Below are 23,019 nucleotides of genomic sequence, written 5' to 3' on the forward strand. Positions count from 1 at the left end.
GTGACAGTTCACACATCTTCAACCCTGACCCACGTAGACTGCCAGTGTCCACTCACTGGGACAACTTCATCCTGATGCCAATCAATACAAGCTTTTAACGCTGAAACTTTGCTTGACGCTGTGCTATTGCAAACATAAAGCCTTTTCAAATGGCACTATTTCTTTTCTGTCATTTTTTAGACTCTCTTAAATAAAATGATTTCATTATAATTGTTCACATGTTGTTAGAATATTAAGTAAAGAAAAAATATACAAAAAGAAACAAAAAATATACAAAAGATTAGCCAGTGAAGGCTTAGAACCAAGACACCCCACATAAAGACTAAATTAATCTGTGGAAAGAGATGACCAAAATCAGGAGAAATGAGTGCTAATACTTCGTGTGCAACAAGTAGCTTGCCTATAAAAATGAAGACCTGATATTAGTAATCCCTTCTACTAGAAAATGTAAAAACTGATAACTATACAAATCGCCAAAGGCATCCTATTGTTTCTTTCAGACAATTAAAAGCCAAATTCGAAGCAGGGTAATGTAAGTAAGTATGTACTAATGCATTAAGTATACGTGCAGAAAAAGTTAACATAGCAGATCTATGTTTTAAAATACCTGCTAACAGTCTGATCCTTGCCTGGCAGGAGACTTGGATTTTGAGAGGGTCCCCATGATTCTCTGACAGGATATAAAGTGTTTTATATATAAAACACTGAATATAAAGTATTTGTAAAAATAATGTGGTTTATGCTGAACACCTGCTTTTCTTTGGAGGGGTCTAGAATTTTGGTACATGCTAGACACTGACTTCTGATGAAAATCCTGGCCTGCTAGACTCAAAATGAGATTCCCTGGAAGACAGCACTTCTTGCATGATGTCAGAACCTATGGCCGAAGAATGAGGAGTGTTCTAACTCCAGTGGGAGAGGACCCTTGGAAGTATGCACCTGGCTTCCTCTGGACTTCACCATATACCTGCACATTTTCCCTTTGCTAATTTTGCTCCATGTACTTTCACTATAATAAATCACAGCTGCCAGCATGACTATCTGATTAGTGCAGTGAAAGCCCCTAGTAAATCACCAAAACTTAGGGTACTTTTGGAAATCTCCAACATGATATATAAAATATTTAAAATTTTGGACTACAAAGGAAACTACTTACACCATGACACTAGAACATTAGAGAAATTTTTTCTTTGGAACCCCAGGTGTTAGTATTTAATAATGAATAATCAGTTATTCTATTAGTCATTATCAAAAACATAACAAAATGAATGAATAAAATATAGTCAGGGTTTCCTAAGCACAGAATGAAATCTTATTGCTCATGAGGCCAGCAGATCTGTTGAAAATAGGAGAGGGATTTCAGAATTCAGAACACGAATATAGCAATGTCCCGTTTAGGAGACATTAACAACTGAAGGGATCCTACCATCTTCAGTGAAGACTTTATAAGACATTATAATAACCACTAAATAAATCCCTTATTTACCAAAATGTTTCATCTTATTCTCGAGTAGAACTTTAAAAGACATTTATAATAAATCATTTATATTAAAGAAAAAGGGAAAATATTATATGAATTTCAGAAATTATGCTATAAATAGTATTATGCAATAATACTATTGCATAGTATTATTGCAAGAAGCCACTCAATAAACAAATGTGTTTATATATATATTGCCTAAAATATTTGTGGTTTTCAAGAAAAACACTTATTTTACTATAGCTATTTGACATGTAGCCTCAATGTAAGATAGAAACACAAATAACACTCACTATCTCCTTACATTCTTCAATGAAAAGACAAAGATATTTTCATGTAGACATACCTTAACTATTTCTTCAATGAAACAAATGTGAGAAACAGGATCTCTCTTCTTGGCTAATATTTTTTGTAGATGTTGAACCTAAAAAGGGGAAGAGAGGCAAAATGTATGTAATTGGGACTTTCAAATGAAACAAGTGGAAAGAGCAGGCACCAGAAAAAGCAAGGGAAGGGAAATGACATTTTGCTAGAAGCTTTCCATACATGATAATTAGCTAAATGAAGTTATTTTGAATGTTCAGAGATTTTAAGAAACCTGCCCTAGGTCACACAACTTGAAATGCCCTGGAGTTAATCCATAATTAATGTTTTTCTCACTCTAAAAAAAGTTACCTGTCCACAGACAGTACAAATATGATCCACAAGTTTCTCCATATTGGTCCAGAGGGAAGCACGAAAAGCAGCTGTGTTTCCTGGGGCTGGCAAGGTGGATCGTCCAGGTCCCCCTATTCATGTGAGTGAGAAAAAAACAGAAAAAATAAGATTCTCCAATTATAACAATTGTATGTTATTATAAAAAGCTAAAAAATTAGGAGTCCCTTCTTTCAGAAATAATTTCTTATAAGTAACATAGTAACAAATGTTAGCCTTTTTTGTTTTAGAAAAAAAGGGAGGCCCTGGATGGGTGGCTTAGTTGGTTACAGCATCATCCTGATACACCAAGGTTGTGGGTTCAATGGTCAGAGCACATACAAGCAGCAACCGATGAAGGCATAAATAAGTGAGGCGACAAGTCATTTCTCTCTCTCTCTCCCCTCCTTTCTCTCCTTCTCCCTCTCTGTTGCATGCACACAGGTAGGAAGGGTAATACACACACACAAAAAAAATTAATGAAGATGGTTTCCTAAAAGGGGGAGTGGAAGTGGTGGAATGTAGTACCCAGATGAAAGCAATAGGGAAGAAGTAGTAAACCTTTGTGAGACATATAAATATTTTAGATATTTCAAAATAAGTTGAATTTTAAAAGGATGAAAAAGCAACTCTAAAACTAAAACTAAATGCAAATAAGTCAGAAACAAAACTAATCGTACTTCAAATTGCTAATGTAAAAACACACAGAGTAAAATAAATAGTTGGTGTAAATTATTTATTTATTTTAAAGATTTTATTTATTTATTTTTTAGAGAGGAGGGAAGGGAGGGAGAGAGGGAGAGAAATATCAATGTGTGGTTGCCTCTCACCTTCCCCAACTGGGGATCTGGCCCACAACCTAGGCTTGTGCCCTGACTGGGAATCAAACTAGGGACTCTTTGGTTCACAGGCCTGTGCTCAATCCACTGAGCTCCACCAGCCAGGGCGGTGTAAATTTTTTTTACTCCTCACTCAAGGCTATGTTTATTGATTTGAAGTGGAGGTGTAAGGAGGGTGGGGAGGGAAGAGAGAGAGAGAGAAACATTAATCAGTTTCCTCTCCTTCACACAACTGGGTATAAAACTTGCAACCTAGGTGTTGCCCCTGACTGGAAATCAAACCCACAACTTTTTCATGTACAGAATAATGCTCCAGTCAACCAAGCTACCTGGCCAGGGAAATTCTAGTATTTTTTAATTATAGAACCCTGGTAAAATATGTTTTAGGGGCAAAGAGAATTACAAAGAAATACTGTACTTAATAGATTTGATGTTGGAGACAGTACTGATGTAGTAATCCTGAAACTAGGTTAGGTATATTTTAGAATAGAACAAATAAAGGTTCTCAGTGTAAACAGAAGAAACATACAAATATATAAAAGGGATTACAGCTATTTCTCAGTTCTGTCCACTAAAAGAACAGAAAGACAATGAGTCAATAGATATGAGCACACCTAGTGCCCACATTTTGATTCGTATGCACTATTTCCTGATAAAAGAAACCAGTGCCTATTGAAAAAAAAGGGGTGATTCCATATCTGGAACAGTGAACATAGAAGGTGAATGTATACATTCTGTGCCAGAGAGCAAAGAAGTGTTCCAGGTCAAATGGAGATATGTCCAAGGACATAAGAACTTGATGACAGGAGGCTTGCATAATATAAAGTTGGGAATATTTGGCCATACAAAATTTCATTGATCATAATGGATTATAAAACACTAATAATTGATGAGTTCATAGTAAAAACTCATAGTAAAAAATCATAGTTTAAAAGGATGAGAATTGCTATTTACAGGAGAGAGTCAGTTAATAAATGCAGATGAAATGATAGAATTAAAAAACTCCCCATTTTGAAACTACTAGTAAAATAATTGAGAGAAAGATTATAGTTGAGCACTAAAACATTGGGAGAAATGTTACAGAAAACAGGATATTCATATGGTCTCAAAGTATGTGCTACAGATTACTAATTACAAAGAAAAGCGAGTACTTTTACAGAGCAATCTGGCATACACCACAGTAACGAAGTGATTTCATTTAGCATCTGCAATTATGAGACAGACTAACATAATTCTGGTGCTTCCTGATATAATGTAATGCGGAATACACATCACCACTTTACCATTTTGTTTACTCTGTATGTAATCATGAAGAAACAATCTGATAAATCCAGACAAATACAGATTGTGGGGCTCTCCAAACGTGTTAATGTCATAAAAGATGAAGAAGTCAGTGGGGTTTCTGATTACAAGAGAGTAAAGGGACAAGATAACCAATAAGCATAATGTCACATTGGTTTAAGTTGGGAGAAAAAAGAGTTATAAAAATCATTTTGGGAAACAACTAAAAATGTTGAAAATGAATTACTTGTTAAATAATATTAGTGTATCTGTTAAATTTCTAGAGATTGATGTCTAAGAGTGTTACTGTATTAAAAACACACACAGCTATTTGTACAGGTTTAAAATGCTTCAACACAAGGGAAGGAATTTTAATCTCAAATTGAAAATTATAAATTTCACCTGGCTGGTGTAGCTCAGTGGATTGAGTGCAGACTGTGAACCAAAATGTCACAGGTTCGATTCCCAGTCAGGGCACATGCCTGGGTTGCAGGCCATAGCCCCCAGCAACCGCACATTGATGTTTCTTTCTTTCTCTCTCTCTCTTTCCCTCCCTCCCTCCCTTCCCTCTCTAAATAAATTTAAAAAATTAAAAAAATCTTAAAAAATAAAATAAAGTGGGCTAGTTTAAAAAAAAAAGAAAATTATAAATTTCAAACCAAACTCGGCTTAAAAACCAGGCAGTACAAGAACTCATCAGTGACTAGATGGTCTACCCTGCGTTAAAGAAGGGCAAAAAGCAAGAAAACCACAGGCTGTGTTTGTAAGCTCCTTTCTTCAGCTTTTCAACGATTCTGTTTAGAAAAGAATTACATGTACCTTTAGTAAAAAGATGCTCTGATAATTTTTACTCTGATAATTGCAAAGCAATAAAAAAAGAGAAACATTGAAAAGACATACTGGCTTTAAAATATAACTCCTGTTTGAAGTCTAGGTCTAAATAACTTAAATTATTTGCACTGTTTTGCAAAGAACATTAAGGAAAAATATAGAGAGAGTAGAGCAGTAATACTGAAACAATATGCAATTTTTTCATGTCAAATAAAGATCAAACTTGCAATAGTGAGAAAAGGCTATGTAGTATCTTTGTGAAAATTATAATATAGTGATCAAATTCCTAGAATATGTTCCGTTTGGTTTCATTATAAAGAATTATGGGGTGCATCAACCCCTTACTCTCAAAATAAATACCAGAAGAAATACAAGAAGATACTATTTTCTGCTCATATTTACTTTGGAAAAACTGAGATACAGAAAAATAAGATCACAGTCACAGGTTCAACTTGTTCTGAAGGCTTTATTTTTCTTACTTAAAGTTTAGTATTTAAAGATTTTTATTCTCATAAGCTTAATACATCTTGTCATATAAATATGATAGAAATAATCAATTGAACATAGGACAGCTGTGCAAAGGAAGGGAAGAAATAATAATTAAAAGAAAAACAGATACCATTATTAGTTAGCCTGAAGGGACTCGGGACACAACTAAAGAGTGCCATACACTGTTCTATGACAGTCATAAAAGAAAATGCGATTTCCTCAAAGAGACAATGCTTAAGAGTTCTGTCCAGTCGATTATAGCAGGATAAAATAATTTTCCTACTTTCATCCCTTGAAAGGTAATGACAACAAGAACATAAAGTAGAGCAAAATGTCAACTTCAGAAAAATTAGGAATCAACTAAAACTTCAAACTTGAGATTATGATGTGTCCCAAATGCTGTAGATAAATCGCAATGAACAAGGAACTAGATAGCTAACGTCTAAGACCCTTAACAAAGAACAAACTGTTCTTAAAATCAATTGTAAGAATTTAGACATGCCATCCAATGATTCTTTGCTTGGAGTTGAGATGGATAGACCTGGATGGTCCAGGGAAGAAGCTAGTAATGTGGCAGAGTGGCAAAGAAAGAAAAGCTGAAAGAGAAGAAATCACAATAAAATGACATTGACATTCTGTAAGAATTAGCCCTCTAACTTGGGGAGACTATTACACATAAAAGGAAGTGAAAGAGGAAAGAAAAGCAGAGAATAATGAGATTTCCACACAGAAACTACTTAAAGGCTTTACCAGGACTCACACTAAATTCCAGAACAGTTCAAAATTTGACAACAGAAGTGTAGAAGTGTTACCAAGGTAGAAGGAAATAAAAATTGGTGAATAGTTATATTAGATGGCAATGGGGGGTGGGGAATGGAATGAAGATTGCTAAGAGAATCACTTAAAATAGAGTCAGGAGGCTATGTAAGGAAGTGGGGCCTATGTACACCTTGTGCCTCAGTTCCTAGAGCTGTTATTAAGTTGCTAAACTCAACTGAAGGCCAAGTCATTAACATCCTGGAACAAGGACTGCCTATCACCATACGATTTTCAACCTGGTTGCTGAAAGAATTCTCTCATCACATGTAATACTTGACTATTAACAGGAGTATGGACATCTTTTCCCTTAGAGTCTAAGAGAATGTAATTTCAACTCCCTAACAGTTAAGGAGTAGTTACATTTATTCAGTCCTAAAATTATTTTGGCCCTTTGAAGGCAACCATGAGGCTGATGTGGCCCCCGGTGAAAATGAAGTTGACACCCCTGCTTAGACTGTCAAATAAAAAAATGACAACAGCCAACAAAACAATAGCCATCTGGCATGAACAAATCAAAATTATACCTATACTTTTTTTGTCAGATGTGCAAAAAATATATTTCTGGTGTGCTGCAGAATTTTAGTAGTTTATATATGCCATGAAATGAAAAGGGTTGAAAAAATGCTGCCATATATGGATTTTACTTCCTTCCTGCCTTGTTTGCATGCTGAAACTGTACAATTCCCTTTAACCTAGCCAGCAATCCTTCACTTGCATGGAAAAATATTTTGTGGTTTTTATCTTTATACATACCACCTTTCTTTGTTCTCTCACCAGAGCACAGTTTGGGTTGCTACCTGAATCTACCTGTCTCAGATTCAATCCTCTAAATCCCCAAATACACTTTCAGTTTTTTTACAGCCTCAAATTTTTACTGGTTAACACTAGACAACCTAAAACAAAGTTATAGACTGCCCCAGGTCGCTCCCTACAACCATTCCTATACTACTAAGCAGTAACTTTCAAGGATGAATAGTAATCAGAAACGAAGGAACATGGGACCTAACATATTTTGGGGGTGGGGGTGGGAGACTGGGGGAGGGAAAGAAGAAAGAAATAAAGGAAAAAGTAATGATAAACACAGGTTACCAAAAACATTCCCAAAGGAAACAACAGGAAGGGTTTCTTAGTTTTCCACTGTCTCAGAGTAATTAGAGGGAACATTCTCAGTGTAAATATGTAACAAAGATTAAGACCACATCAAAAAATATATTATAATGATCAAGGGTGAAAACACAGACATGGGAAATAGGCAAGAGGAAATCATACAAAATTAATAACATACAAAGATATAAAATATAATTAAGGAGATGATACTAAAAATGGAAAACAAGATGTGATATATGCATAAAGTTCCTGAAGAGAAAAATATTCAAATGTACAATTGAGGTAAACTTTTCTATACAAGAGAACATAATCTAACCCTAAAAACAGATATAGAGCATTCAATCCCAAAATATATCCTAAAGAAATTACTAAACTTTAAAGATAAACAAAGAACCATTTAGACATCAAAGAAAAAACAAGTGAGCTATAAAAGTCTGATTAGCAATTCCATTACGGATTCCACATGTAAGAAGCTTGGAAGTCACCACTGTGTCCTAACAACAAATAAAAGGCTGAGCACACTGAAAAGTCATCAATTCTTTTTGGATCTGTAAGGGAGGGGAGGAAATGTGGAAAACCACTCTCCTTCAAACTAGAAAAGACCCACAAGCAAATACAAGGGGTTGCTGCTTACCAATGCAAAGCCTCCCCAGCACAACTGCTGAGGGAACCAGTTACCTTTCTGGTAGGAAAAACAGAATGGTAACTGATGAATTGCTAGAGGCTAAGTGTGGACAATTCAGAGAGTTAAAAACTCCAGCAAGACCTAGTTACAAAGACATCCTACAATATTGAGATTTACCTGTAGGAGCCTGACTAGGTTTCCACAGTAAATATCAGACAAAAATCCCTTCATGCTTCCAGAGGAGGAGAGGGAAAGGAATCATTTTCAAATATGCAGAGCACTCTGTTCTTAACAAGGCCTGCTCTCAGGAGAAACTAATTACCAGAGCCTAACTGACCTGGGAAACAGAAATACCCAAATACAGCCTAGTCTTTCTTGCATACCTAAAGCAGAAAAAAATCTAAAACACTTGTTTGGGAAGTTCACAGAACGAAGGTATAGGCTCAATAAAAGAGTGAGACCTAATAAGCACACACTATAGAATGCTTCCCTTCCCCAAATAGCTTACCACCATATTAAAGGCCTATTTACAGTGATTACCTTTACCAATAACAAAATTATAAGACATATTAAAAGGCAAAAAACACAATTTAAAGGAATAGAGCAAGCATCAGAATCATACATAGCAGGGATGTCGGAATTATGAGACCAACAATTTGAAATAACTAAGATAAATACAGTATGGCCTATAATGGACAAAGTAAACAGCACGCAAGAACAGATGAGCAATTTAAGCAAAGAGTTGAAATGCTTACAAAAAAACCCCAAAGAAATGCTAGAGACTAAAAAAAAAAATGAAAGAAATAAAGCATGCTTTTGATGGACTTATTAGTACACTAGAGAGTGGGATATTGAGAGTATGCACATGTTGAGATTTAAACAAACAAACAAACAAACAAAAAACACCAACCTAAAATTTTGTACCCAGCGAAATTATTCCTCAAAAGTGAAGGATAATTAAAGATTTTTTCAGTCAAACAAAAATTGAGGGAATTTGTTGCCCATAGATTCACCTACGCTGAAATGTTAAAGGTAGTTCTTTAGAGAGAAAGAAAATAATATAGGTTAGAAATATGGACCTACATAAGGAAAAAAAAAAGCAATGAAGAAGGGATAAGTAAAGGTAAAATAAAAGTATTTTTATTCTTAACTGATATAACAGTATATTAAAAAAATAATAGCAGCAATGTATCTGATTATCCTAATATGCTTATGTTTATATCTTATATGTGTTTGTACTTATATCTTATATATATATATGTTTAAGTATACTTATATATAGGTAAAATGAATGACAGCAACATTTCAACAGATGGGAGGAAGGAATTAGGATTATTTTGTTATTACAAGGTACTTCAACTATCCACGAAGTGGTATATACTATTATTTGAAAGTGGACTTCAATTAGTTCTTAATTTATATTGCAATGTTTATGGAAACTGCTATAAAATTTTTTTAAAGTATAACTGATATGCTAAAGAAAGAAGAAAAAATGGAATCATATAAAATGAACAATTAAAACCAAAAAAGGAAGAAAAAGGGTAGAAGACAAAACTATAAACAAAGAAGAAGGGCAACAAATAGAAGAGAGTAATCCAACTATGTCAATAGTCATTTTTTATGTCAATGGTCCAAATGCACCAATTTTAAGACAACACAGAGTGGATCAAAAAGTGTCAATTATATGTGTCACAAGAAATCCACTTTAAATATAAAGACACATATAGATTAAAAGTAAATGGAGAAAAATACATCATTCTAACACTAATCAGAAGAAAGCAGAAACAGCTATATTATCAGACAAAACATTTTCAAAGTAAGAAAAGTTATCAGGGATAAAGAAGAACATTACATAATAATAAACAAGGTCAATTCTTCAAGAAGACATAACAATTAGCGCGATTGTACCTAACAACAGAGTGTCAAACTATAATACAGGAGACAAAAAGTGAAAGAATTGCAAGAAGAAATAGATGAATCCACTATTACGGCAGGAGACTTCCACATCCCTCCTTCATAATTGGACAGATTAGCAGGAAGAAAATCACTAAGGAATGGTTGAATTCCAACAACGCCATCAGTCAACTGTATCTAATGACATCTATAAACTACTTCTGTTGTAGAAAATAACTCATACGCAGGGGAAGATGGTGAAGCACAATCCTTTATTATGCTCGGGCTCAGAGGAGAATCTCCAAATTCTGAGCAATACGCTTTGATCTCCCAGGGTTTAAATAGCCCCGGGCTTCCTGCCTACGTGGCGAAGCAAAGTTACAGAAGCCAGATGCGGAGGGGTTAGGGAGTTAGTGTCCAACTGTGAGATAACCGGCTGTTGCCTTGAAAACAGTTGCTGGTCAGCTCCTACCTAAGAATAGCTACTGCTCAGCTATGTCCTGTCACACTTCATCCAAGAGTAACATAATAGACATTCTTCTCAAGCTCACATAAAACATTCAGTAATATAGACTACATTCTGATTCATAAGACACACCTTAACAAATTTAAAAGAATAAAAATCATATAATGGTTGTTCTCAGACCACAAAGAAATTAAACTAGAAATCAACAAACAGATAAGTAGAAAGTTCCCAAATATGTAAAGATTAAACAACACATTTCTAAATAACACATGGGTCAAAGAAATCTGAAGGAAAAATAAAAAATATTTTGAATTAAATGAAAATATTAAAAAGTAATGGATTTTGGTAAAAGTGATAGAGAAAAATTTATGATATTGGGTGCAAATATTAGGTAAAAAAGAAAATCTAAGAGTCAGTAAGTTTCCACCTTAGGAAATAAAAAAAGAAGTGCAAATTGAAGACAAAGTAAGCAAATTAAATAAATAATAAGAATTACAGAAGAAATCAATAAAATTTCCAACAGGAAATTAATGGAGGAAAAAAATTAATAAAACAAAGATACGGTTCTTTGAAAAAAATCAGACATCATTATAATAAAAAGCTTCTGTACAGCTAAAGGAAACACCAGCAAAATGAAAAGGGAACCAACTGTATGGGAAAATATATTTGCAAATGATACCTTGGACAAGGGTTTGATCTCTACAATATATAAGGAACTTACATGACTCCACAGCAGGAAGACAAACAACTCAATTAAAAAATGAGCAAAGGACTTGAACAGATACTTCTCCAAGGAGGACATACAGATGGCCCAGAGACATATGAAAGGATGCTCAGCATCACTAGCCATCAAAGATGCAAACTAAAACCACAGTGAGATACAACTTCACAGGGGTCAGAATGGCCATCATTAACAAGTCAACAAACAACAAGTGCTGGCAAGACTGTGGAGCAAAGGGAACCCTAGTGTTCTGTTGGTAGGATTGCAGACTGATGCAACCACTGTGGAAAACAGTATGGAATTTCCTCAGAAAACTAAAAATGGAACTGCCTGTTGACCCAGCAATTCCACTGCTGGAATTGTACCCTAAGAATCCTGAAGCACCAATTCAAAAGAACCTATGCACCCCAAAGTTCATAGCAGCACAATTTACAAGAGCCAAGTGTTGGAAGCAACCTAAGTGCCCATCAGTGAATGAGTGGATCAAAAAGCTATGGTATATTTACACAATGGAATACTATGCAGCAGAAAGAAAGACAGAGTTCCTATCCTTCATGACAGCATGATGGAACTAGAGAGCATTATGCTAAGTTAAACAAGCCAGGCAGTGAAAGACAAATACCATAGGATTTCACATATAAGTGTAACCTAATCAACAAAACAAACAAACAAGCAAAATATAACCAGAGACATTGAAATAAAGAACAAACTAACATTAACTAGAGGGGTGGGGAGGTAATAGGGGGGCCCGAAATGGGGAAGGATCATCAAGGAACTAGCATAAAGGACCCATGGGCAAAGCCAAAGGGGGTGGGTGATGGGCATGGGTGGGGTGGGGAGGAGTGGTGATGGGAAAATAGAGACAACTGTACTTGAACAACAATTTAAAAAATAGAAAATAAAAAATAAATTTAAAAAATCAATGAAATAGCTAACTAAGAAAAATAGAGGATACAAATTACTAATATCAAAAATGAAAAACAAGACATCACTACAAATCACATAGAAATTAAAAGGCCAATAAAGGAATAATATGAACAATTCTATGCCCACACATTTTTTTTGAAAGAAGCAATTTGCCAAAACTCATGCAAGAAGAAAGACATGATCTGAATAGGCTTATATCTATTACAGAAGTTGTATAAATACTTAATAACCTTCCAAAATTAAAGCACCAGGTCCAGATGAACACAGTTGTACTCTACCAAACATTTAAGGAAGAAATTATACCAATTCTCTACCATATCGTTCAGGGGATAGAGACAGAGGGAGTACTTCCCAACTCATTCTATCAGGGCAGTAGTACTTTAATACTGAAACCAAACAAGGATATTACAAGAAGAGAGAGCTACACATGATTATAGATGCAAATATCCTAAAAAAATTAGCAAATAAAATATAAAAAGTTTACAGCATGACCAAGTAGGACTTCTCTTAGGTGTGCAAGGTTGGTTCTACATTCAAAAATCAGTTAATGTAATCCATCACAACAACAAGCTAAAAAAGAAAAATCACATGATCACATTAATGCATGCACAAAATGTATTTGACAAAATCCAACACCAATTAATGACAAAAATTCTCAATAAACAAGGTATAAAGGCAACTTTCTCAACTTGATAGACTATCTACAAAAATCCTGCAACTAACATCACATTGAATGGTAAGAAACCTTCCCACTAAGATCCGGAATAAGAAAAGGAAGCCCCTCTCACCATTTCTTTTCAACACAATATGGAAGTCCTTACTAAAGCAGTAAAGCAGGAAAAACAGGTAGACATAGAGAAGGAAGACATAAAACTTTTTGTTTGCAGATGACATCATCATTATTAGAGAATTTTTTTAATATGTAATAAAAATCATGGAACTAATATGTGATTATACCATGCTTGCAGGATACATGGTTAATATCCAAAAGTCAATTGCTTTCCTCTTACCAACAATAAACAAGTGGAATTTGAAACTGAAAACCAATACCATTTACATTATGCTCCAAAATGAAATACTTAGGTGAAATAAATCTAACAAAAAATGTACAAGATCTACATGAGGAAAACTACAAAACTCTGATGAACAAAATCAGAGAGGAACTAAATAAATGAAGAGATATTCCATGTTAATGAATAGAAAGATTCAAAATTGTTAAGATATCAATTCTTTCAAAACTGATTTATTGAATCATGCGTTCCAAATAAGAATCCCAGCAAGCTACTTTATGGATATTGACAAACTGATTCTAAAGTTTATACGAATAGATAAAAGACCCAGAAGAGCCAACACAGTATTTTTTGAAAAAAGAGCAAAGTTGTAAAATAGACTATCTGGCTTCAAGACATACTATAAATCTACAGTAAACAAAACAATGTGGTATAGACAAAAACAAAAAAGAGAGAGAGACAGATCAATGGAACAGATTAGAAACCCCAGAAATACACACACATAAATATAGTCAAATGATCTTTGATAAGCAATAAGCTTTGAAATGAACTTTGAAAAGTAAGAAGATGAAGGAGAGGTACTCACTTCTCTCACCAGAAAAGATATACAGATGGCAAATAAGTATATGAAAAAATGCTCATTACATATATTATCTAGGAAATGCAAATTAAAACAGCAATAAGATATCACCACATACCTATTAGAATGGTCAAACTCTGTCACACTGACACCACCAAATGCTGCCAAGGATGTGGGTCAACAGGAACATTCATTCATTACTGATGGGAACGCAATATGGTACAGCCACTTTGGAAGACAATATGGCAACTTCTTACCGCACTAAATATATACTTAGTGTACAACCCAGCAATTCTACAATTCTGCCTATTGCTATTTACCCCAAGGAATAAAAGAAAAAAAATTGCACATGAATGTTCAGTAGCTTTTTTCATAATTGCCAAAACTTGGAAACAAACAAGATGTCCTTCAGTAGATGGATGAACATCTTGGTACCTCCATACAATGAAATATTCGCTCAGCATTAAAACAAAATGAGCTATCAACAGTACCTTAAATGCATATAGTAACATATGCTACATACTGTATAATTCCAACTATATGACATTCTGGGAAAGGCAAAACTATGGAAACAAATTGTGGGTGGGATGGGATGGGAGTAAAGGAAAGAAAACTGTACTTGCACAACGATTAAAAAAAACTATGGAAACAATAAAAAGTCAGTGGTTATCAGGGATAAAAGTGTTGGAGATGAACAGGCAGAGCATAGGAGATTTTTAGGACAGTGAAAATATTCTGTATGATATTATAATGATGAAGCTGTGTCATTATACATTTGTCCAAACTCATAGAATGTACACTACCAAGAGTGTACCCTAATATAAACTATGAAGTTTAGGTGATTAGGATGTGTCATTGTTATTTCATCCTTCATAACAAATGTACCATTGGTAGGGGATAATAGGTAAGGTTATGCATGTATAGAGACAGGGGTATATGAAAAATCTGTTACCTTCCTCTTAATTTTGCTATGGACCTAAAACTCCTCATTTTAAAAAACGCCTTAAAGCAGGGTGCCCTGGGCAAAACACAGGTGGGGGCTGACCTTGGCCTGCACTATGCAGGAAACGCCAGGGCCAAAACACACAGTGGCAGCCACAGTACTCATCAAAGCACCAACAACCTGTCCCCATACACCTGATCCTCCACAGAGGGTGGAGGTTGGTGGTCAGTGGTTATAGTCATTCTTGAAGCTAAGCAGCCTGGGAAAACCCCTCCCATTGATCTACCAATAGCTACTAAGGCTCAGCTACAAGAGGAGGGTGTACTAAGCAAACACAAAGGGCATACCTGGAGTACCCAGCTTGGGTGACAGAGGAGGCGGTGGCACTGGACCCTACAGGACACCTGCTACATTAGACCACACTACCAAGAGACAGGGAAAAAGCTGCTCTACCTAATGCATAGAAACAAATACAGGGAGGCTGCCAAACTGATGAGACAAAGAAACATGGCCCAAATGAAAGAACAGATCAAAACTCCAGAAAGAGCTAAACAAAATGGAGATAAGCAATCTATCAGAAGCACAGTTCAAAACACTGGTTATAAGGATGCTTAAGGAACATAGGACCTCAGCGGCATAAAAAAGACCCAGTCAAAAACAAAGGATACCTTAATTGAAATAAAGAAAAATTTACAGGGAAACAACAACAGAATGGACGAAGCCAAGAACCAAGTCAATGATTTGGAACATAAGGAAACAAAAAACAATCAATCAGAACAAGAAGAAAAAAGAATCCAAAAAAACAAGGATATATAAAAAACCTCTGAGACAACTTTAAGAGGTCCAACATTTGCCTCACAGGAGTGCCAAAAGGAGAAAAGAAAGCAAGAAATTGGAAATCTGTCTCAAAAAAATAGTGAAAGAAAACTTCCTTAATTTGGTGAAGGAAACAGACATGCAAGTCCAGAAAGCTCAGAGAAACCCAATTATGACAGATGCAAAGAGGCCCACTTCAAGACACATCATTATTAAAAGGCCAAAGGTTAAAGATAAAGAGGGACTCTTAAAAGCAAGAGAAAAGAAGTTAGTTACCAGAAAGTAGCCAAAATGGGAGGTTGGAGGGGGAGAATGGGTGAAGAGGTAAGGGGATTAAGAAGCACATATGGGTAGTTATAGAATAGCCATGAGGATGTAAAGTACAGTACAGGAAATAGAATAGCCAAACTTACAAGTATGACCCAGGGGCATGAACAATGGTGAAGGGAATGTTTGACGGAGTAGGGAGTGCTGGGTAGAGGGGGAGAAAGGGGGGAAACTCAGGACAACTGTAATAGGATAATCAATAAAATGTAATTTAAAATTTTTTAAAAAGAAGAAAAGCAAAAAATAAAAAAATATTTAATTCCTTAAAACCAAAATGTTAAAAAAGGATTAAAAGTGAATGAATAAATAAAGTTCCCTTGCCCTAGCAGGGGAGTTCAGTTGGTTACAGCATCATCCCAACATGCCAAATTGCAGGTACCATCCCAGGTCAGGGCACATACAAGAAGCAGCCAATGAATGAATAAATGGGCAGAATAACATATTGCTGTCTCTGTCTGTCTTTCCCCCTTTCTCTGTCTCTCTCTCTCAAATATATAAATAAAAAGTTTTTAAAAATAAATTAAAAAAATTAAGTTCCCTTTACACCCCTCCCTTCTTGAGGGGTCCCATTTTCTTTGATCTCTCCCCAGAGCTAATGCTAGTTTGAATTCAATGACTATTATTACAATGTATATATTTATACTTTTATTACATATTTATATATGCAAAACAATATATGGCATAGTCTATTATGTTCTTAAGCTTTAGATATAGCATCATACTGTATGTCTCTTTCTGCAACTTGCTTTTTCATGTAATGTTTTTGATAATTATCTATTCTGGAAATTTATTAATTTAAATATCCTATAGTAATCTACTTAATAAATAAGCCAGTTTTTATTCATTTTTCCATTGAAGAAAAGGTGTTCACTGTTTCACTATTGTAAAAAATAGTGCAATAAAAATTCTAATACATAGGTAGCAGAATTTCTCTAGGGCACAACGGTGACAACTTTTTTGGCACCATGGACTGGCTTCACGGAAGACAGGGCTGGGGGAGACATGACAGGAGGTGGAGCTCAGGTGAGCTTTGCTTGTGGTCCATTCCTAACAGGCTGAGGACAGTATCGGGTTGGGAACCCCAGCGTTAGCATATAATCTTATAAGAGAAATAATAAAATCATGAAGTATACACATTTTAAAATTTACAGAACAATTTGATAAACTTAACTACAATGGCTGGACCATGTTATTCTCTTACAATTAGAGTATAAGAGTTTGTGATCTTACCCAATCTTATGACTGAGAAATAGTATCTTGTTTAATGTGTAATTCCCTAATAATTAGTTCACCCTCCAAAAAGAGAATGATCATCTTTTCACATTTACTGGATGTCTTCTTTAAATTGCCTATTGATAGTCTTTATTTTTGAGGGGATTCTAATATTTTTATGTTTTAATATATTTTATTGTATTTTTTTCCATTTCCATTTGTCCCCCTTACATTGCACCCCACCCCACAATCACTACACTGTTGTCCATGAGTCCTTTTTCCTATTCTGCTTAATCCCTCTACCCCCAACCCCCACCAAGAGCTGTTATCAGCTCTCTATGAGTCTGTCTCTATTTTCCTTGTTAATTCAGTTTGCTCATTAGATTCCACATATGAGTGAAATCATAATTGAGTTGTTAATTTTTTCTTATCAAATTATAAACTTTTAAATATGTCACAGGTAACATTTTCCTCTTAAAATTGCATTAATGCTATTTTTTTAAATCTCACAGAAATTTGAAAAGCATAGTAAAAAAATTGTTTTCCCTGAATCTTTTGTGAATAGTTTATTTACATGATGCCCAACCTTGAATGTAATGCTTTAACATGTATTTCTAAAACACAATAACATTTACTACATAGTATCAATACCAGGAACAAATAAGAAAATTAACATTAATATTGTCAGTGGGGGAAGGGGGAAAGGCTTTTCGGGAACAACTATAAAGGACACATGGTCAAAACCAAGGGGGAGTGGAAGCAAGGGAGGGAGGAGGATTTGGATGGGGTTGCAGGGGGAGCAGTGGGGAGTAAACGCCCACAACTATAATTGAACAACAATAAAATAATTTAAAAATAAAAGTAACAGTGATTGTTCTTTTAAAAAAGAATTGATGCTTAAGGTTTCTACATTAAATCACAGTATTCACTCCTTAACAGATGATGATAAGGGTTTAAACTCTTTTCTTTACAGCAAAAGGCTGTACATTAGGATCAACAACATGTGAATAATTGCTTTCATTTTTTTCCTATTTTTAACAACACAAGAGGGACAAAATTAAACTGCTTGTGAAAATTTAAACAGTAGATCAACTTTTCTGAGAATAATTACTAGGGACAACTCAGAGTGAAACCTCCTCTCATAATTTATGTTCAAAGCTCTCCTAAAATAATCTTAATACAGACCTATTCAGAGGCTTGTGCTAACCTTTAAAATTTTGTTCAAGATCTAAGACTCTTTTATCTCTTTGTATCTAGTATAACTTATTTATGAGTGACATATATTCTATGCTATAAGGTTATGTTTATACAGCAAATGTAAAAATAATAATGGCTGCCAATAATAATGTTTTAGTATTAGCCATGTATCAAGAATTCTGTTCTTAATTTTACATGTATTATTCTGTTTATTTTTTAGGACAACTCTATGGTAATTAGAGTACCTTCTTCAATACAAAAAACAGAAAGAAAAATTGGAGGCAGTGTGTGCACACAATACTTTGGGGCATTTTTCTATATTCTGAAATAAAATGGGGTAGTAAAGCTGAAGAAAGTAACAGTCAACATAGATTTGTTTGATTGTCTTTAAGCAGAACATACACTAGCATGATTATATGTGATGAAAAAGACAAGTGAAAAATGAAACCTGATGAGCTGGCAGAGAGGGGAATCTATTAAAACAATGTCTTTGAATAATGGGATCTAATGCACAAGTAGAACAAGTACAGCTCATCCACAGTAATAGGAGAGAAGAAAGAATATAAGGTGAAAAATGGAGAGCTGGGGTTGCCTAGGTAAGTGAGAGGTACACACAACTTAGTCTTTCCTATCTGTGAAGTATGTTACATATGTGAATGTCTCTATCAGGTGCAATGTGGGGACACTCTTCTTCAACTTGGCTCTACCTATCTTTAGTAGTTTTTTTTTTTAGATGTTGCCATAGTTGTAATGTTTCCAAAGGTTTTGTCATTTTCTATCTTTATAGTTTGCCATTGTTGTTCCTGAATACTAAAATTATAAGGAAAAGCCCAAAAAGCTAAGATAGAGATGGCATTTCCTTAAAATATATTTTCTATCTCAATAAGAACTACATGTGAGGATATGGATTTCAGAGAAAAAAAATATGTTCCTTTTTTTCCCCTGCATCTGTTTCCTCTGAACTAAATGAAGTCACAGTTTATAGATTTTTATCCACAACTTCTGAATATACCAATTGGCCAGTTCAACTCACTGATTAGACAAAAATGTTCTAAATAAAATATGAAACATAATTTCTTCTCTCATTTTCTGTCTATTAAAAATGAGTCATTAAGTTGCTTTGAAACTCAAGTGTTTTATATACTACTCAAAGAGCTTCTTGGTTATAAATAAATAAAGAAACTAAATATAAACCATATCCTTACCTCTTGCAGCTGACTGAGAAGGCTGAGTCAAAACTTTGACATCTAATGCACCGCTGATACTTTCTTCTAAAGTAGCACAATATCCTTCCACAACACTGGTGATAGTATTCTTCAAAGTTCCAAGATTATGGAAAACCTGAAGAGCTGTTCCAACTTGGGTTGGATTCTTTTAAAAGGGGGTGGGTAGAATGGAAATAGATATAAAGAGAAAAACAAACAAAAAATACATGAATATATAACTTTTATTGGAACTTGAGCAGGTACTACAATATTTTTAAATTATCAAAAACAAGAACTAAGACAATGCATTTGGAACAAATATTATTTTTAGTCATTATTTATTTCATAAAAGACAAAGCTAAATATTCTATATATAATTTCACTCATGTGCTTTTCCTCCTCCTTTGAAGGATAAGATCAGAAGTTTGCTATATTATTACAGTGCTTTTTAAATTTACTACCAATACTTACAGAGAGAGTCATGCTGGAACTAATAGCAATCCTACATTTGTTTGGGAAATAAATCAATGAATTCTGCATAGTTACCTGAGGGCTATGCCTTGCAGACTGATACTTGCTTTTCATTACATTTTACTCATTCACTCTAACTGCAAATACTTATGCAGTGCTTACTATGTGTCTGTCTTGATTCTAGGTGCTGGAAATATAGTAGTAAACAAAACCAATTAAGTCCCTGCCTTCATGGAGCTTATAATTACTGAGAAATGTATAAAGATAAATACAACAGAATATCAGATGCTGATAATGTAAAAAATGAAGCTTGGGAATAAGAAAAGAGAATGATGGGAATTGTTACAGAGAAGGGTCAGAGGATCTATCTCTGAGGTGACAAAAAGAGAGACCTGCATATAATGGAGGGAGTGTAGGGAGAATCTGGGAACTACAGATCTGAGCAGAGGTATCAGCAAAAGTGAAGAGGCAGGAATGTGCTTAGTAGCCAGCAAAACAGCAAAAAGGCCTTAATGGTTACTGGTGCAAAGTGACTAAAGCAGAGGGAGGTAGGTAACAAACTAGGTAGTAGAAACACTAAGAGAAGATTAAGTCTATAGTACTGATAATATAAATAGATTGCTGGATTTGTCATCAAGTAAATCACTGAATTATCAAGCCAGAATCTAGAACGCCAACATATACTTCCAGGCCCAAATAGCTGAAATTCCTCTTTCATTTATGGTCCAGTGTCTATTATTAGAAGAACGTTGCTAAAAAGTTAAATTATTTCGTTAACTTATATTCCTCCCCTTTAAGCTTATAAATGAGACAAAAGGTTGTTTTTATAATCTACTGGTGTTAGTAAATGTACATACTGTAGATACATACAAATACACACAGAAGCAAGGTAGAAAATATCATAAAACATGGTTGATGAATAACAATGTCCACTTTGTTTTTTAAACAAGAAAAAGAAACAAATGGACACTTTTAAATTAAAATGTTTTAATTTAGACTTCCAGCCCAGATGGAAGTGTAGATAGACACACTGTGCCTCCTCACACAACCAAAATAAGGACAACAACAATTAAAAAACAAAAAAACAACCAGTACTGACAGAAAATTGAACTATATGGAAGTATGACAATCAAGGAGTTAAAGAAGACACATTCCTTCAGACCGGTAGGAGGGGTGGAATCAGGGAGCCAGAACAGAGAGGGCTTAAGGCAGGGCGGCTGGCCCACCTGGGCGCGCAAGGTGGCACCTGGTGGACTCAGCAAGATGGTGTAATGTGGAGGGGTGAGGTGTGTCCAGACCCACATTCGCGGGCAGATAAACCAGGCAAAACTGGGGAGTGAGACAGACCATGCAACCCAAGGTCCTAGAGCCAGGAAATAAAGCCTCAAGGCACTGATGGGGTCACATGTTGGGGGTTGAGGCTCAGGGAGACACTCCCAGCCTCACAGGACAGCTCATTGGAGAGACCCACATGGTCCTAGAATGTATACAAACCCACCCACATGGAAATCAGCACCAGAAGGGCCCAATTTGCTTGTGGGAAGTGGAGGAAGTGACTGAAATCCGGCAAAGAGCGGAGCAAGCATCATTGTTCCCTCTCGGACCCTTGCCCCACATACAGTGTCACAACAAAGTGACTGGGTTGTCCCACCCTGCTGAACACCTAGGGCTCTGCCTCTCACTATGTAACAGGCACATCGAGATAAAAAAAAAAATGGCCCAAACAAAAGAACAGATCAAAGCTCCAGAAAAAATACAATTAAGTGATGAAGAGATAGCCAACCTATCAGATGTACAGTTCAAAACACTGGTAATCAGGCTGCTCACAGAATTGGTTGAATTTGGTCTCAAATTAGATGAAAAAATGAAGGTTATGCTAAGTGAAATGAAGGAGAATACACAGGGAACCAATAGTGAGGGGAAGAAAACTGGGACTCAGATCAATAGAGTAGATCAGAAGGAAGAAAGAAAAAACCAAACAGAAAAGAATGAAAAAACAGAAATTTAAAAAAATGAGGAGGGTCTTAGGAACCTCCAGGACATCTTTAAATGTTCCAGCGTCCGAATTATAAGGATACCAGAAGGAGAAGAGGAAGGGAAACAAGTGGAAAAGTTATTTGAACAAATAATAAAGGAGAACTTCCCCAATCTGGCAAAGGAAATAGACTCCCAGGAATCCCAGGAAGCCCAGAAAGCCCCAAAGAAGTTGGACCCAAGGCAAATCAAAATTACATTACCCAAGATTAAAGAAAAGGAGAGAAGCTTAAAAGCAGCAAGACAAAATGAGAGAGTTACCTACAAAGGAGTGCCCATAAGATTGTCAGCCGATTTCTCAAAAGAGATCTTACAGGCAAGAAGGAGCTGGAAAGAAGTATTTCAAGTCATGAAAGGCAAGGGCCTACATCCATGATTGCTCTATCCAGCAAAGCTTTCATTTAGAATGGAAGGGCAGATAAAGTGCTTCTCAGATAAGGTCAAGTTAAAGGAGTTCATCATCACCAAGCCCTTATTATATGAAATGTTTAAGGGACTTATCTAGGAAAAAGAAGATAAGAAACATGTATAGTAAAATGACAGCAAACTCACAATTATTAACAACCACACCTAAAACAAAAACAAAAGCAAACTAAGCAAACAACTAGAACAGGAACAGAACCACAGAAATGGAGATCACGTGGAGGGTTAGCAACAGAGGAGTGGGAGGAGGAGAGAGGGGGAAAAGGTACAAAGAATAAGTAGCATAGATGGTAGGTAGAAAATAGACAGAGGGAGGGTAAGAACAGTATGTGAAATGTAGAAGCCAAGAACTTATAAGTATGACACATGGACATGAACTGAAGCGGGGGAATGTGAGTGGGAGAGGATGTGCAGGGTGGAAGGGAAAATGGGACAACTGTAATAGCATAATGAATAAAATATATTAAAAAACAAAGAAAAAATAAAATGTTTTAATTTTTAAAACTTAATATGGTTATAATAGAATTTAACTGTAGTATATACTATCAATTCTCTCTCAGTACTAATAAATGAAATAAAGGAAAATTAAGTATTTTATATAAAAATAATTAACTGAAAATGAGGTATAGT

The 23,019-nt window shown here is 35.2% G+C and overlaps 1 protein-coding gene across 2 annotated transcripts in view; it reads right to left on the reverse strand.

Annotated features, from left to right (window-relative positions):
* COG5 (component of oligomeric golgi complex 5) overlaps positions 1-23,019 on the reverse strand; it is a 361,130-nt gene that overhangs the window by 155,992 nt on the left and 182,119 nt on the right. For both annotated transcript variants that reach the window (XM_045828077.1, XM_045828076.1), the window contains 3 exons: positions 19,462-19,627; positions 2,156-2,268; positions 1,827-1,904 (listed from right to left, as the gene is read on the reverse strand). In XM_045828077.1, coding sequence (XP_045684033.1) covers positions 1,827-1,904; positions 2,156-2,268; positions 19,462-19,627 — 357 coding nt within the window. The remainder of the gene's footprint in view (positions 1-1,826; positions 1,905-2,155; positions 2,269-19,461; positions 19,628-23,019) is intronic.

Source organism: Phyllostomus hastatus, unplaced genomic scaffold (assembly GCF_019186645.2).
Source record: "Phyllostomus hastatus isolate PE091 unplaced genomic scaffold, TTU_PhHast_1.1 phas_scaffold_78, whole genome shotgun sequence".
Lineage (NCBI taxonomy): Eukaryota > Metazoa > Chordata > Mammalia > Chiroptera > Phyllostomidae > Phyllostomus > Phyllostomus hastatus.